At 50.4% G+C, this 17,155-nt stretch overlaps 2 protein-coding genes across 2 annotated transcripts; one reads left to right on the forward strand and one right to left on the reverse strand.

Annotated features, from left to right (window-relative positions):
* Window positions 1-8,581: 8,581 nt before the first annotated feature.
* On the reverse strand, window positions 8,582-10,842 carry LOC144169297 (uncharacterized). Its single transcript, XM_077698377.1, has 2 exons — window positions 10,296-10,842; window positions 8,582-8,840 (listed from the first exon to the last, which is right to left on the reverse strand). Exons 1-2 carry the CDS (start codon window positions 10,550-10,552, stop codon window positions 8,714-8,716), a joined length of 384 nt encoding a protein of 127 aa, XP_077554503.1. The 5' UTR covers window positions 10,553-10,842; the 3' UTR covers window positions 8,582-8,713.
* A 3,260-nt stretch (window positions 10,843-14,102) lies between these two features.
* On the forward strand, window positions 14,103-15,870 carry LOC144169296 (transmembrane protein 126). Its single transcript, XM_077698375.1, has 2 exons — window positions 14,103-14,462; window positions 15,255-15,870. The coding sequence occupies exons 1-2, from the start codon at window positions 14,284-14,286 to the stop codon at window positions 15,754-15,756; spliced, it is 681 nt and encodes a 226-aa protein (XP_077554501.1). The 5' UTR covers window positions 14,103-14,283; the 3' UTR covers window positions 15,757-15,870.
* Window positions 15,871-17,155: the final 1,285 nt, after the last annotated feature.

A 17,155-nucleotide genomic window follows, 5' to 3' on the forward strand; every position in this document is an offset into this window, starting at 1 on the left:
AGTATTTGTTTGGTGGACCCAATACTATCCCATGCTCTTCACAAACCCCTTCTGGAGCGCGGAGGGCGGAGGTATTGGATTTATAAACGCAGAACTCAAGCTCACAGTCCAACGCGTCTTATATTTCCGCCACTAGGCTGATCCGTCCCTTCAAGGGGCCGTCGAATGTCTAGGCTCCCTCGGCCGTGGCATGCCACATCGGTTTCTGTCGATTACGGCTGCCGAGTCGCCGGGTTCTACAAGAAGATAGCCAGCGCGGTGGCTTCACAGCAGATGCTGTTTTCATGGGCGTACCTGCTCGCCGTCAAGCCGCGTAAGCTATACTGGGACTTGAGATCACAGACACTGCCAACACCTTTTTCTTGAAAACGTGATTCTTTAAGCTGCATTGCAACACTACCAGTTGCGAGCCGGTTAGAGGAGAAGGGCATGCTTGTGCCATGTACCACAAACTGTAGGCTATGTAAGGTACCTGAAACCATTGATCATATATTCATTGATTGTTGGGACCCTATGCTTCATTGAGACATACTACAGCGAACACCGAACGAAAAAGGAGTTACCAATCACGCCCTATTGAATTCGCTTCCTGCCAGTGCAGAATGATGGGGGCGTCCCATACGACATGACCATGGTTCTAGGTCTCCATAGTAGTATATGTAAAATAAGAATGGCTGTGCATCATGCTGATGTGAATGCGCGACCTGCCCGCGAGAACTTCATTGAAAGTGTTGTGTTATGGGGGGTGTCTATCACACTCAGGCAGAACAGGCGGAACCGCCCGAGTGGTTGTCAGTTCTTGATGAGTACGTTTCTTCAAAGAAACTTTGATGTAAACGCGTCCGGGGCAAAACCACTGATGCGTTATTCTAGTGTGTGTTGAGTACCTGTTTATATCTGAGCAGGCAATAAATAAATAAATAAATAAATAAATAAACAAATAAAGAACTGCTAGCACAGCTGGTACTGCACTAGGCTGCTGCTGTTCAGACCGGGGTTAGAATCCCATCGGATCATGGTATTTTTCACTTAAATATTTAAAGCGGCGGCCATTTTCTTGGCCAGAAAACAACGACACTTTTTTGCAGAATGGGGCAGTAAGGCTTTCTCCTTACATGATTTGTGACTGCGCTTCGGGATTTGACCTGAGTCTGCACCCATCCCAGGAACCGTATGGTTTTTTTTCTTGATTTTTGTGCTTGATCATCTTTTCTTGTATATTTCAGAATAAGCATGGCCATGAGGACTTTTCAGAGCTTGAAACAAAAAGCATCTTGTGCCCTTTTATTTAGAGATGAAATACCAAAAAACCAATTTTCTTGAAGGTATTGAATTGGTGGTGGTGGTGGTGGTAAAAACATTTATTTGAGCTTGAGGGGAAAGGGAAGGGGAAGTGGTCAGCTTCCCATGTCCGGGAGGCCGAGAGTCCACGCCGATTCCAGAGCTCGTTTCACCAGGGCGAGTTGCTGCTTGGGTGACAAGCTGGTCAGAGCGGACTCCCACTGCTCAAGGGTGGGGGCTTGATTGATTGATTGAAGGGTTTAACGCGCCGACGCAACGCAGGCGATGACGCGCCGTAGTGGAGGGCTCAGGATTATTTTTGACCACCTGGGGATCTTTAACGTGCGCCGAAATCTCGTACACACGGGCGTTTTTGCTTTTCGCCTTCACCAGAAAAGCGGCCGCCGCGGCCGAGAATCGAACCCGCGACCTTCAAGGGTGGGGGAGTGAAGGGGGGTTGGGGGATGCGGGCAGGAGAAGACGAGGTGGTAGGTGGTAAGAGGGAGGTCACACGCTTGGCAGTTATGGGGGAAGAGGGATGGGGAGATGTGTGAGAGAATTAGAGCACTGCACGGGCCCGGGTTGGCCCGAAAGCCCGGGCCCGACCCGGCCCGCGGGCCGGGGCCGGGCTCGGGCCCGGGCTGGGCTCGGGTTTATGAATTCAATGCCGCGAGCCCGGGCCGGGCTCGGGCTCGACGCCGTGGGCCCGGGCCGGGCTCGGACTTGAATTCATAGGCACGGCCGTTAATAGGTCCGACGTGAAGTGTAGGAAAGAGCATCAAAATGAATATTCTTGGTTTATTGTTGCGCGCTTCTTGCTGTTATTTGTACGCATTGTTTTGAAAACGTGTTTTGCTAGGTCTGATGGTCACTATACTGCAATTTTAATGACATTTCTTGTACTGCATCAAGATTTTATACTTTGGTGTATAACATATCAAAGATACGATTACAAGGAATGCCCAAGAGGGGAATGAATTAATTCAGATATACTGGAGCTTTGCACCTATGTCTATGTATGTACACGTGTGTTTTAGATGTCGCGCCAATCAAAATGCGGCTGCCGTGGCCGGGAATCAAACTCGCGTGCCAGAGAAACACCACCGCTTAACAACCACTGCAGGTGAAGTATTTCAACGCGCGTACATACTCGTTGATTCAAATGCGGATCAAAAAGTTTCAGCAATACCAACTTGTGGCCTAGACAACCACGTGACGTTGCCAAGAGTCTGGTAATCAAAGGTGGTCATGTCTCTCGTGCAAGAATACGAGCTATTATCCCGCCGATGTGGCGTGAACTGCAGACGGTGAAAGCTAAACTACGTGCACTTTTAACCCTTCTTTGTTGCGTTTCAGTTCATGACGTGCTTGTACAGACTAGATGCTCCGTCTGATCGCCCGGTATATAATAAACAAACTTGCTTCAGCGTCAAAGACCGGGCCTGGTCACACACGCGCGGGCCATCCCTAGGCCAAAAAATAAATTACCGGGCCGGGCTGGGCTCGGGCCAGGCTCACTTATGAATGCCCGGGCCCGGGCCGGGCTCGGGCTAGGTGCTACGGGCCCGGGTTGGGCTCTGGCTTCGCGAAGCGGGCTCGGGCCGGGCTCGGGCATTAAATCAGGCCCGTGCAGTGCTCTAGAGAGAATCTGTCTGAAGGCGGCGAAAGAAATATGCTTCATGCGGGGTAAGAGATGGGTGGGGAGGCGGATACCTTCTTCTGCTGTTTGTGTAGTGGGAAAGGATGGAGCTATAGGTAGAGTCGAGTGGTGTTAAGGTGGTGCTTGCGGAATCTGGACGTCCTGTGGTGTCTAGCCTTGCAGAGGGGAGTGCCCGGTTGTGGAGAGCGCGGGCTGCGGCATGGGCCGCTTTATTCCCAGCAAGACCAGAGTGGCCAGGGGTCCAAACTGGTTCTTCGTGGAGACAGCGAAAAAAGGGAAGAGCTTGAGGGGGTGCCAGGCCAGCTTGATACCACCGGCATGCTTGCTGAGAATCGGTGATGATGTCAGGTAGGGCTGTTTTGGTGGGTGGTGGTCGCGTGAGCGACGGCGGTGCCTCTGCTATGGGAACTGCTAGCTGCTTGTAGGTGGCTGCAGTGGCGACATGGCCGGTAGAGTCCAGGGTGACGAGGGTGGTGTGTGAACCGTTGGAAGTACGGGCGATATCCGTGTAGCGCGTTTAGGCGTCGGTTCCATATCGCCTTGGGAGCGTTCTGACACGAGCTTCTCGCCTTCCCCTATTGAACGTTGGATGCATATGTTTTGGGATTGGGGCGACCCTAAGCCGCTGGCGAATCTGAAGAGGGATGCGTTGAAGTTCGTGAGTTGCAGATAGGGGTGGACCGGCCGATGGTGCGAAGCACGTTCCTGCCAGTGGGAGTAACGGACAACCGTTGTAGCTGTGAGGTTCGTTGGGCTTCCAGAAATTCGCTGAGGGTATTATGCAGCCCAAGTTGAAGCAAACGATCATCGGAGGTAAATGTAGGGAGGCCCAAGGCAGCTTTGTGAGTTTTGCGGATCAGGACCTCCAGCTTTCTGGTTTCGTTGGGTCTGAGATTCACGAACGGGGTTCCGTAGTTGGGACGGCTGACCATGAGGGCTTGGACCAGACGGCAAGTGTCTGGCTTTTTTAGACCGTATGCAGATCTCTGGATTCAGCATATGAGGTGGATGAGCTGGGAGACTGTTCGGTGCAGTTGGGGTAGTAGGGCAGAACCTGAACCATCCCAGTGGAAGGGAACGCCTAATATCCTGAGCGTGGTAACTTGGGGGACAAAAGAGCCACAAAAGAGACACCCTGTGGGTCAGGGGTGGGCGCAGCCGGGCGGCCTCTTGTGCGGGCGCGGAGGACCAGTAGGGCGGATTTAGATGGCTCGCAGGTCAGTACCCTGGGCCGAATGTAAGCAGTAGTGGTGTCGACTGCTTGTTGAAGGATGCCCTGTTGTTCACCGCTAGAGCCTTGGGTGGTCTGGAAAGTCAGATCGTCAGCGTATAATGCATGGCGGAGGCCGGGAATGGCTAGCAGTTTGCCAGAGAGGTGAAGCAGAGCTATATTAAAGAGAAGAGCCGGGATAACCGATCCTTGTGGTGTGCCCTTTGCCGGGATGTGGAAAGTAGGCAAGAGTAGAAAGCCGAGTCGGAGTGTAGCTGTTCTTTTCTCAAAGAAGGCTTTTACAAAGCGAAAGGTATTTACGCCACAGTTCGTGGTACTGAGGTTTTCCAGTATGGCTTCGTGGGTGACGTTGTCGAATGCACCCTTGACGTCGAGTGTTAAGATTGTTTTGGGGGAGGGGCGGCTCAGGTGGTCGACCACCTGTTCCTTGAGCTGCAGGAGGACGTCTCGAGTAGATAGGTGTTGCCTAAAACCAAACATTGTGAAAGGGTAGAGGTTGTGGTCTTCCAGGTATGCGGTGAGGCGCTGATGTACTATAGGTGTTCGAAGAGTTTACCGATTCATGAGGTCAGGAAAATTGGTCGAAGAGTAGTCAGTGTCAGTGGCTTGTTGGGTTTTGGTATTAGTATGATGTCCGAGTGTCGCCACTGCTCAGCTAGAGTTCCCCCTGCCAGTGATAATTGTAAAATTCGAGGTCTTGGAGTGTGTCCTCGTCGAGATTGCGGAGAGTGCGGTAGGTAATATGGTCCTTTCCTGAGGTGGTGTTGCGGGTGAGGCGGGCCAGGACAGCCTGAAGTTCACTGAAGGTAAACGGGGCATCTGGTGCTTTGTTAGCTAGGCCCGTATAGCATGTGTCGGGGATGGGTGGGTAGATAGTAGGGTCGCCAACAAGATGGTCACGGATCACCTTGAGAAGTTCTTGAGAGCGGAAAGCGCTGTTTCGGATTAGTTGATGTATTCTGTGGTTTGTGTATCTCTTAGTATTGGTGTTCGAGAAGGGAACGGAGGAGATGCCACGTTTTCTTTGTGTGGAGAGTGCCTTGGAGCTGATTGCAGAAGGAGTGCCAATTTTGTCGCTGGAGATCGGCGGCATATGCTTGCGCCTGCTGGGTTAGGAGGGCTATGCGCTTTTTAAGTTTACGATTATGCTTCTGCCGTTTCCAGCGTTTAGTAAGACTACGACGCGCGTCCCAAATACATAAGGTGGGGGCCGACTGCCGGAGCGCTGTCAGTAAGTGCGATTTCTTGGGTGTGCTTTTAACCCGGTGTTCGAGGTCCTGGGTCCAGTCACTTAAATGTTGGCTTATTGCAGGGAGAGGGGTTGGATCTTCACGGAAGGCGGAGCAGTTAGTCAGGCGTGCGGTGCCCGTCCGGGTCGTTCTCTTTTTGGTTGGGAAGCGAGGAGAGAGGAGATGATGGTCGCTGCCGAGTATTTCCTCGAGACGGGACCATTGGATCCTGGAGATGTTTCTAGTGAATGATAAATCAGGTGTGGTGTCTCTGGTGACACTGCTGCCGGTGCGGGTTGGAAAGGTGAGGTCGTTTTGGATGATCAACTGGTGGTTCTGGGTGGCGCAGAGGAGGGCCGTTCCTTTTTTTTTTTTTTTTGAGGCAGAGTGGTAGCCCCATGCAGGATGTTAGGCGTTGAAATCTCCGAGAAGTAAAGGGGCGTCCTTGGACAGGGATGCGGCTTCGTAAATCAGTGCCTCAATGTTGTGGAGGTAATCGGATGGGCGACTGTAGATACTCAGGATAAAAATGCTGGGGCCAGTCGGCCTTCTGGAAATGAGCTTGCGTGAAGGGTCTTGAAGGGCGTATTGGTCTCTTGCAGGGAAATGACATCCGGAGGATCTTGTTTGGTAAACAAGTCTAGCTGGTGTCGCTTGTTGGCAAGGGAACGGCAGTTCCACTGGAGTACGACGAGGTCGGTATCCGGGGGACTAGTCATGATAAGGGTGATGTTTGAGTTTCTTGGGTTGGTGAGTCGAATCCAGGGAGTTCTGTATGCCTTGGATGGACTGCTCTAATTTGTTTTGCCGTTCAGATATTGCCTGGATGACACTATATATGGGAGCCAGATTCTCGGTTCGTGATTCTATCAATTCTTTTATGGCTTCCACTATTTTCGTGTCAATTAGCACTTGAATCTGTTCAGGAAGGGGTGCTGGTGGGGGCGGCGGGGCTGGGAGGGGGGAGGCTAATAGGGTGTCAGCTTTGGCAATTAGAGAGGCGAGTTGTGCTTGGAAACGTTGCTGTTGCTGTTTAAGTTCAGCAATAGCAGCGGAGTAGGAAGGGCGGATTGGTGGTTGGGGTTTTGCGGGGGGAGGGGGGATGGAGGGCGAAGTTAGAGCAGTGGGAGTAGGGCGGAGAGCATCTGGCCAGCTCACCTGCGGTTGGATGGCGTTCCGATGTCCAGGGTGGGCAGTCGAGGATTGGGTTTGTAGGGCTGGAAAGTTCTGGTCGTGGTAGGCCAGCATGGTCTGGCCGATTGGTTGGCATTGGAACTGGGAAGGTTGGCGGAATCTCCGTGTTTGGGGGACCGGTAGAAAGCGTTTGGGACATTCTTTGTTGGCAGTGGCGTGGGGTCCATCACACAGTGTACACCGAGGGGCACAGGAGTGGTCGGGTGACGTGTTGGCGATACCACAGGCCGGGCATCGTGGCTTGTCGGGGTGCGGGCACACGACTTGACGGTGCCCTATGTCACCACAACATTGGCAAGTCTGGGCGGGGCGGCGGTATGGACGGCAGCGCACCATTTCACAGTCTAGTTTAATGTAGTACGGGATGCGGAGTCCGTTGAAGGTCAGTAGACCTGATCTCGTGCGACCCATGAGGCGGGCGTGGATCAAGTACGGTCGGTTAGCGGCGGTGAGCTCAATGCCACCTTTTGAACGCTGCAAGAATATTTGCCTTCAGTGACAGCTAAGAGGTGCTTGACTCACAGGGGATGCGTTATCAGTGGCAAGAAGGATGAGGCATTCCAAACGAGAGATGCCGCTGGGACGGTTGTAAACCAAGCCCAAAATGCCAAAAACGATGACCCCAGCCTGTCAATCAGGGCCCACAGCAGAGCAGCTTTGAGTTGATAAGTGTACCATCGAGGGTGTGCTTGACAAAGAAATTATGTGCGGCTTCTACGTCATGATAAGAAGGCAGTTCATGACCGACAAGGGCAGGCAAAATTGCCTTCTCTGGTTGAAGCGTCCAACTTTGTGGCCTTTAAACTATTTAGACTTGAAACTTGCTGGATTACTATGTGTGGTGGTAGATGAAGGATGCAAGGAAAGGTAGATGAAGAAGCAGATTGATTGATTGATTGATTGTAGGGTTTAACGCACCAACGCAGCGCAGGCGGTGAGGTGCGCCGTAGTGGAGGGCTGCGGGTTAATTTTGACCACCTGGGGATCCTGCGTGATACCCTCAGGAATGCCGTGAATCACTCGACGAGCAGTGCCTGGAGGGGGTTTCATATAGGCAGATACTGCATAGGTAGTGCTCCGGAGGGTTAGTGCGGAGGGTTAATTGAATTGGCAACCATCGTAGACAAATATATATTTCATTACACGAAATACAGTTAAAACGAAGTTGAAAAAAAATTGCAAGTTTTTGTTACATGCAGGTTTCTAGTTAAGGCTCGCGTGAATGAAGAAACAAAGCCAAAATGCTAGTCATCAGTGTTGGTGAACTCATCCTTCAAGAATGTGTATCACAGAGAAAAACTGATTTGCGCCGGCTGCTTTCCCACGTGCTTAGGCACCACACGGCACTCCAAAGAAGCAAAATCACTTACCCCTCGTCAACTTATAACTATCACTTTGGACACTTTTCGATTATCACTTTGGACACTTTTAGGTTTCTTAACCCGTTTGAAGGACCAAACTTATGTTGAAAGGGCGCCTAGCTTCTCGTGAACTTGACGCTCTTTGCCGCACTTAAAATTGTTGAGAGGGTGTAAGGTCCACTTATGAGATTAGCGGCCAGGCGCCCGGGCTATCTGCTGGCGCCCAGGCGCCAGCAGAACTGATCAGCGACGAACCGACACCACCGATACCAGTGGAGACGCACGACGACACCCCGACAGGCAGGCCTAGCACCAAACCGCCACCGCACTCGCACTGGAACGCACGGTATACTTTTCGATGCGGGCGAAGTGCGCCAAATTAGTGCATTTCTCCGGCCAATTTTTCAGAAAAAGTGCAAGAACAATGGCTCATCAGCGTAGCGAATTCGTTACATCAAGGTTAACCGTCGCGACGCCTTCGTTACATAGAGGTCGCGAACACATGGGTTTCAATGGGGATAGCAATGGGGAATTGAAAACCTTCGTTAAATCCAGGAGTTCGTTACCTCCAGGTTCGTTACCTCCAGGTTTAACTGTAAATAAGAACAAGCCAGACACAACAGGCGAATATTCTTGTACTTTTTTTACAAGACGAAATAAATACACATTTTCTGTATACAGTTTCATCAGTTTGATCTGAGCACTAGCGAGTTAGGCCCAAACTTAATGTGTCAGATACTGATATGCTTTTTTTGTATTATTCTTCACGTGTTATTTCCGGACCTGACGGCATGCTGCGTCGATTGAAGCTTGTCCACAATACTGGCTGCGAGTCGTCCTGCAAGTTTATGAAATGCGGCAGCACAGTCTGGCGGTCCATTAGCCTGCAAAGAAAAAAAGGAAATGGTCGTGCGCACCTTAGCAACAAAATTTCCGCAAGCTGAGGTAGGAGGTGAGATGTTCAGGGGCGAGGCCATCCAGCTGGAGAAGGGGAGTGTTACTGCGGTCAGGACCAGGCGTGCTAAGCCTTTATGTTGCCTCCACCCCATTCCTTGGAGAACTCCTTGGACATCCAGTCCACGCGCATATACTACACTGCTTCAAAACTCTACTCTGCCCCACAATATGTTCGGCCTCCGACCCCATCTCTCCATACAGGATGCCCTCATCCAACTCGACCACGGCGCTCCTCGCACCAGAGGACAATTCGGAAATGCAGTGAGGGACGCATTTCCCCTGTAACACATGAGAAAAGGGCCGCGTCCCCGCACGCGCCTGCGCGCAGAGAACCGGTTTGGCTCGCATCCAAGTTCATACCACAAGCTAGGTGCAGCACTCTGCAGGCTACATTGTTGTCAACAGCCCGCCCCTCAGGGCGCCTAACCCTAACTCACCGCGAAGGAAGCGACAAAGGGCGCCGGGGCCTTGCGGTCCCACTTGCCGAGAGGGGAGAAGGGAATGTCCTTTCAGGACCCCCTTCACGGCGAGTTAGGCGCCCTCAGTGGGCGCACTCTTGACAACAATGTAGCCTCCACAGTGCTGCACCTAGCTTGTGGTTTGAACTATAGATATTTCGACGCGCCGCGTCGGAAACCGGATTGCTCGTACGGACATGTGTCCACCGCTTAATCCTCCTCCGTCCCCGTGACGCTGGTATGGTCCCCGGCTCACACTGGCATAGGCGCTAATAAGGTGGTACACGACCATGCCCGAGCTGTGACTCTCTGGGCTACCGATTTTTTACGCCTACTCATGGCGCCCCTGAGTCAGCGGAATCTGAACCACTTCTTGCTAACAGGGGCATTACCCTACAACACCGCCTCCGCCGCCGAACTCTGCCTCCCCCCTCTCCGCCCTCAGCCACGCTGCAGCTCACATGCGGCGACTTCTCCGAACACACACGCTCCCCCATCGCATCCAACTTGTCTGCCCACACACCCCCACCTTTTTCCCCTCCCCTAAGTGTTCTGCATGTGGGTCACTGGACACGGACGACTACTGTCTTTGTGAGTGGCCAGCTTCCCCATACCCTACCTCCCATCCCCCAACCCTCTGGGAACAGGCCTTAATAGTGTTGGTTATGTCGCGGGGACTGGACGTCGCGTCGGCCTTGCATGCTCCTGCCATCCCTTCCCTATTCCCAGAGTCAAAGTTTCACACACACACACACACACACACACACATATATATATATATATATATATATATCCGTCTCTTTCTTTCCGCACGCTTTTGTGCAAGAAAACTAACTTCGCGGCATCTGGCTGTCAGCTAGTTCAAACTGCCTCTCGAAACAGTCACTAAGTATAGCCTAACAAGAGCGCCTAGGCAAAACATACCATTCTTGTGGGCGGTCATATTCAGCGTCCTCGTCGCCACACTCATCTTCGTCTTCCCGTTCGGCCGACGAATCTCCGTCCGACGGCCCTGGCTCGCGCTGCACTCCGTGACCATCATCAGCGATGATAGTGCAGCTGAGTGGGGATGGTACGCTCGGACCCAGCAGCTGCGCGCACCCACTGTCGGCGTCTGTGCCACTAGCCTCGTCTGCCATGTCGTAGGGAGAGGTAGAGGAAGCGGGGGTAGACGTCTCCATTCCCGAGGCAGGCTCAGGAGTTTGTGCGGGCTGGCCGAGCACAAAAAGTGTGTAGCGACGCTCCTTCTCGCGCTCCTTTCTCCACCGAAGCCTAGACGTTGGCCAGGCAGGAGTCCTCGCAGCCCGGCAACGGGCGGCTGGGCTCTGACCCTGGTGGCGACAGCGCGGGCGACGCTGGCCAAGTTTGAAGTCTTAACTTGGACTTTTTTCCAATCAAACCAATAAAGCTTTTCTGCGCCCTCGGAGATCGCCGGCTGGGTGCCTCCTCTCACGCAGGGAGTTGTAGAACAAGAAGAATGGGATGATAATGATGATGGTTATGATGACGACAGCAACGACGACAATGATGGTGACACTTTCTAGAAGGCACAGAGTTCTGCCTCAACTAGAGCATTAGTCACAGTAAAAAAAAAAAAATCCTCTTAGGCTGTGCAAATAAACGCTCACAAAATATAATTTGCATCCACGGGCAAACATTGCTTATGCAAATGTTTAAGGGAGATTCCTATATGTGTAACCGCCAACAATGTCACGCGAATATAATCTGGCTTGGTCACGTTTTCAGAAATCCTCACGACCCGTAAACTTACAGGCTCGGTTTGTCGATTTTTACGATGGGAGATTTCCTACATACGCATAATGCGCATAAAACTCCCACCTCCCCTCGCGGGAACCCCTGCGTAGATGCGACGCATAGGCGGAGCGGCGAAGGGACCGCGTTTTATAGCGCGCATAACGTTGAGGGGACTGCGTAAGCCGGTCCCAGTCGATGACGACGTTGGCGTACTTGTAAAGCGGCGTGGACTCTAGGTGTTTGAGCCAAGCGTGGATGTTGCTTCGCCGGAGAACGGCACACCGGTTATATGCGCAGCGCGCCCGAAGGAGAGGAAACCGCGGAAGAGAGAGTACTGCACATGCGCCGGCCCCAGCGCGTCTGCCGCGGCTATGACGCAACACAATCCACTTTAATCCAATCCAATCCAAGCCAATATAATCCAAGACAATCGAATCCAATCCAATCCAATGCCCCTCGCGAGAGAGTGTTCGCTATCGGAGAGGAGAGGGGGTGAGCGGCGGAGAGCGCAGCTGGCGCGGCGAGGAGAATGGGGGAGAGGCGGACAACGCTGACGACGACGACGCCGGAGGGACAAGGCGGGTGAATCAGATGCTCTGCATCTAATAATTTACTTCAGAATTTTAGGAAATGTCTGTTGAATAAAGCGAAAGAAGAGCGCAGCCAGCGGGATGCCGCTCCTTAGCACCACGAAGGCGGCTGCGCACGCGGTAGTCGATTGGATTGCATCTCGATAGCCGGGCGCATGGTCCTGTCGTTCCTCTCGCCACAATGTCTTCCCTAATGAGACCAAAATCGTTAACGGAGTTTTAAGAAGTCCCACAATATTTGTAGGCTCGTGAGATTACCGAAATGCCTAAAAAAATTACAGAAATTCAGAGAATTGTCTACTAATGCGTATCACATGCCGCTTGTCTAGAGCACGACCGGCTTTACTTATAAAGCCGGTCGTGGTCTATAGTGTACGTTCTTTGCGGCCAAATCTGGTTAGGAGCAGCGAAAGTGGTTGGAATATTTTATTATTTGTAAGATGCTGTTCATTTCTTTTCCCCAATGACGTAAATTTATACCATTAGAGCGATTAAGTGCGTTTACTTCGCTAAATATTTTTTGAAGCAAAGCTTTACTAATCTCGTTGAGCGGTTTCGCTGCATCCTTCATTTGACCGCAGCTGCGCCGTACCCTTGGCAACACATCAAGTGACTCGCCGGGCCGAGCTACGCCGACATTTTTGCTAGGGTTAGGGTGCCTGGATGAATGTCCTTCTCCCCGCCCCTCCGTTATAGTGCCTAGAATATATATATTCTAGGCACTATACTTCCGTGACTGTGGCGAGTAGGAAGGGCTGTGACGTCATAAGCGGTAAGCACATGGAGCGATTTTGCAAGCGACTTGGTGAGCGACGCGACTAGCGACGAACTACTTTTCGCCGCGGATCAAATCGCTCATCGAATCACTCGGTTCTGGTAGGATGGCTAAAATGGGTGGCTAGAATCCCAGCCACCCTAATGGTGGTTCTGTGTCGCCATAAAAAGTCGCTCGCCTCCCGGATGTGGCCTCAGCCTCAGCGACAAGGGGCGCAACTTCCGGCTTAGGGAGAGAACGAGGGGGAAGGGGCGGATGGCGGCACAGTGCATCCTAGAAATGTACGACCCTCTTGCTCACTGAAATACGTTTCTTTCCCACTTTTGTGACAAATGTACTCATAAAAAAAAAACCTCGCGGTTGTGTGTACTTTTGCAATATTGGGATCGCGTTTCACCGTCGCTCGCGCGATCGCCATCATGTGGTTGCCTCGGCTACCTCGGCGAGTGATTGAGACGAGCTGCTGCTGTTGTTCCGTATATTACTGGCGCATACCCAATCTGGGGATCGGCCAAACATCAGTCGTTAAACCGAAAGAGATCACAGACTAGGCACATTACTTCATTATAATTAGAAAGATTTGGAAGCTTTTTTCTTCTTGTGTTTGAGGAATCGAGTGTGAAAATTAGTCATTATTAAAATAAAACCAAAAAGGGCAAGAAATAAATAAATAAATAAATATAGAAGAAGAAGAAGAAGAAGAAGAAGAAGAAGAAGAAGAAGAAGAAGAAGAAGAAGAAGAAGAAGAAGATGATGATGAATTAAGAAAATGAGAAAAATATTCAGAAACGAAGAATTTTGGACGGCTTTGGTGAGGCGCCAGAATAAGAATCGAATTACGTTGTGAATCTTTTGGAATTTTCTATGAAGCGCAGAAGAGCAGAACAAACATCCTGGCGGCAATATCCCGTTTCTGAAGCCCCAAATGACGAGCGATGGCGGATTCTCGTCGCATCGCTAGCGCTGGTTGCGTCGCTCGCAAAAATCGCTCCTTGTGGTTACTGCTATAGGAAAATCGCCCCTACTTCATCTGTTTTCTGTGTTTCCTTAAATATATTATCGATGGTTAGTATGCCATAAAATTGGCGGTAGTATGCGATAATAGCTAGGCTGTCTTTTTAATTAAGCAAACGGACGCAGATTTCTAGTCCTAGTGGGACCACCTCACTGGGTCGCCAATGGCTATTTCAGTTGAAGGTATTTAATTACAATTATTAATTGATTAGTTCAGCTTGTTTACTGACTGAAATGATTGAGTCGATTAGCTATTTTGTCCAATACATGTGCACTTGCAGATGCAGTGGGCTCAGCTAACCTTTAATTGTGTAGAACTCACTTCCCGTTAATCAGTGACAATAAAAGCAACTAAACAGATTACCGTCAACATTTAAAACCTTATCGTGCACGAAAGTGGCAATATCGCGATTTAGTTCGAAAGTGGAACTATGCTCGTGATGGCGTTTAGGTCCGTAATTTGTCGGTAATTTTTCAGTGTATTTCTGGCATGTTAAGGAATTAATAATGTTGCGAGTATTTTGCCACCCAACCAAGTTGCTCTCTAACCTTATTAACTCTATTGCAACGCTTAAGTTGGCGTAAAACAAGAAGCTCATCAGACGACCCTGGACAATATGGCGGCGCCCTGTTGGTAGTAAATGCATGGTTACGAAGCGAAGTGAGCTTAAAGTTAAGTGGAGTAAAACATTTACAAGCTGCATATTTAAATTAGGCTGTCCGGTATACAATAGTTCCTATATTCTCTGCTGTGAACGGCAGAGGTTATCAAACGGGCATGTCGCTCCCTTCGAAGTCTTTGTACAATTCGCTAAGTTCGCTGAGTGACCGCGGAGGCGGCGTAGTAACCTTCACGTCGAAAGAAAACGCACCGCCAGATGCGGTGCTCCTAAGCAGAGATGAGGCACGAAGATATCAGCTCAACCTTGTGTCCAAATGGAGGCCACGGCGTGACGTGTGAGCGTTTCCGTTATTGCATTACTACGTCAAATTGGGGCAGGCACCTCGTAGGCGTCCCGAAATCCCCCACCCGGAACTCCGTTAATTCCCTGTGAGGCCGCATGCGTGCGTTTCACCTTGTAGGAAAATGTTACGTGATTTTCAAACTGTTGTGTTAGCTTTTGATCTCAGCACTTTTTTCGCTTCGTATTTTGAATAGCATAGACCAACGGGCCCATTTCGGCGTAATATATTAGTGGCCCGAAGGTTTAAAAACACGGACTTTCTGTAGTCTCTTTAGTACACTGGAGTGTATATATGCAGGGAAAGGAGTGGTTTCTTGTGTCAGGATAGTTGTCTACATGATCCCCTATTTAACTTTCATCATGTCTACCAAAATACTCTATTTTTACAAGATACAATTTTTGTAAATGATTGCTATCACGCTTAAATAGGAAGTAATACGTTTCTATACGTTTTCTTTGCACTCGGGGCGGATGCAGTGAGGTGTACAGGGCCGCAAAAGGCAGAACTGCCCATACCAATGAGGCTTGCATACTCAACCTGGGATTGCACAGTCCTTGCGGTAACTACCACTACCACGCTCAAGAATGTTCAAGTTAAAGTCACGTAATTGTACCGACATTATGAATCGTACCGATATAGCTAGTCAGACCTGCAAATGACGGGGATGAGGGGCATGGCGGAGTTTAGAAATCTGAAAGTGATAAAACCTGTTTGTGGCCAACCTTTGGTTGACGTCAGCATGTCAGACGACTTACCCGTTTTCTCATTCATTTATGCCACCAGGTGGGCCCTGAGGTTCGGACCCACAATTTCCGCAATCGCAGCGTCGGCCGGAGGGGTGGTGCTAAACACCATGTTCAGGAGGCACTTCTTTCTACGAAATCTGGGCTGGATAGCAACCTCGTTACCCAACATCGCTATGCCCGGGATGATGGCGCTTGGTGCGAGCATGAAGGTGCTGGACGACGTGCTGCTGATGGACACTCACTGCGTGGTTTGCACGCAGACGCAGGGCGTGGCATGTCAGCTGGGAGTGGGAGTCCTCTACCCGTGCTTCATAGCGCCCTTGTCTTGCCTGGCCATAGCGGTGCGTTGCAGCACCTACCCGGTACCTGACTGGAAGACCAGCTACAGACACATCCTCGCGGACATCCACAAGGTGTTCCAGAAGAACAGCAGGACCATGGCTGGCCTTGCTGCCTTTCAGTGTGTTGTCGCCTTTGCCATCGTGCACATGCAGATGCGTTCAGTGTTGAAGATGCACAGCAAGCTTGCTGGTGTCTGAGCGCTGCTCAACCTGTAGATTTTCCAAGAAAGTGAACTGTTTGTTGTTACGCCGACGCGTTGGTATGGAATCAGGCGGGCGCATTAGGCTCACATAAAATAACTTGAAAGCAGACGGACGACAATTGTGCTTACTGCCCCAGCATCATGTGATGCTCGTTTTTTTTTTTTTTTTTCCGGTACTTAATGCAATGGGAACGACAAAATCAATCTAAAGGGGACACCCAACACAGTTGAGAGCTCTGCTCTCACATGCAAAGAAAAAGAGCTTCCTATAGTAAACTATTCACAGCCATCACTGTAGAAGAAAAATGCATGCTAGGGACACAAGTAACTCGCCACCCACCAAGTTGCCGCCATTGTTCATCGTGCAATTGGTGTAATTGTGTTTATACGGTTTTTTTTTGTCTTCTGTTGGGAGCAGTTGATGGCTTCAGGTTTTATTTCCTGTGGTTTCCCAAGACTGGAAGAGTCTTTCATGACCTGCCTTGTTTTCCTTGTGCCAAACCTAGCCAAAGGTACGCACACCCCCGCATACACTTTACTCATTTTTCTTCAACGAAAAGCAATTTCGCATTCACCATAGTGATTTATGTCATACTGGGCCACTCAGTAAACACAACATTGCAACCTCTCCCCCCCCTTATAGTGCAGCATTGCTTTAATGTAGTAAAAAGGCATGGCATGTTTTTGTTGCAAGGCCACATTTAGCACCTTAAATCAAATTTATTTCCTCACTTTAGTACCTTCAAGGGACCATGAAGACACAATACAAACTTGTTTAATTTGAAAGAAATAGCCTTTCGTAACTCACTGAACTCTATCCCAGGCCTGGTATTGCCACGGCAAGGCTGTCAAAATAAGCTTGCCGAGTTAGTACAGCAGACTTTTTCGCGTTAGATGGCGGCAGGGCCATTAAAATGTGTTCCAATTGATCTGAGAATTGAATCAACCGAGGTCAAATTACATAGCTTTAAGTCTTAGTGGGACCTCTTGCTTAAGGAAAGCAGACCTGTTTTCAGTGCAATAAAAGTCCACCTTTGCAGGACACGTTGGCTTCTCTGCATACTAGGACGACAGTTGACATTTTGGAGCGTTCCTCAGAGCAGGGTAAATTGGGGCAGAAGCAAGTTTGGCCACCAGGCGAACAAGTATGGCTCTGCACTCTTCAACTGCCATCATTTCATCCCCACTCCACTCTGGCTCAGATGGATTGCGTAGAGACTCTCAGCTGGAGCACGCCAGCAACAATTTGGAGCATCTTAGTGAGCAAGCAGGCACGTTCAGTGTGCGTTGTAGAAACATTAACAGTAACGTAGCCAAAGTCGTCGTTGGGTTGCTGAGGTAAACGAGATCCAGCTTGGACTGATGGTGATGGAAAAGGTGTGGCTCATAATGAA

Source organism: Haemaphysalis longicornis, unplaced genomic scaffold (assembly GCF_048455015.1).
Source record: "Haemaphysalis longicornis isolate Haplotype H1 unplaced genomic scaffold, Haemaphysalis longicornis Haplotype H1 scaffold_2, whole genome shotgun sequence".
In the NCBI taxonomy this organism is placed as follows: Eukaryota; Metazoa; Arthropoda; class Arachnida; order Ixodida; family Ixodidae; genus Haemaphysalis; species Haemaphysalis longicornis.

Bases quoted from the DNA above. Each gene is read 5' to 3' on its own strand.
- LOC144169297 (XM_077698377.1), bottom strand. From the start codon at position 10,552: ATGGAGACGTCTACCCCCGCTTCCTCTACCTCTCCCTACGACATGGCA. The intron at 8,841-10,295 runs GTATGTTTTGCC...TTTTCTTTGCAG, and splicing joins TATGACCGCCCACAAGAATG to GCTAATGGACCGCCAGACTG.
- LOC144169296 (XM_077698375.1), top strand. From the start codon at position 14,284: ATGTCGCTCCCTTCGAAGTCTTTGTACAATTCGCTAAGTTCGCTGAGT. The intron at 14,463-15,254 runs GTGAGCGTTTCC...TTATGCCACCAG, and splicing joins TGGAGGCCACGGCGTGACGT to GTGGGCCCTGAGGTTCGGAC.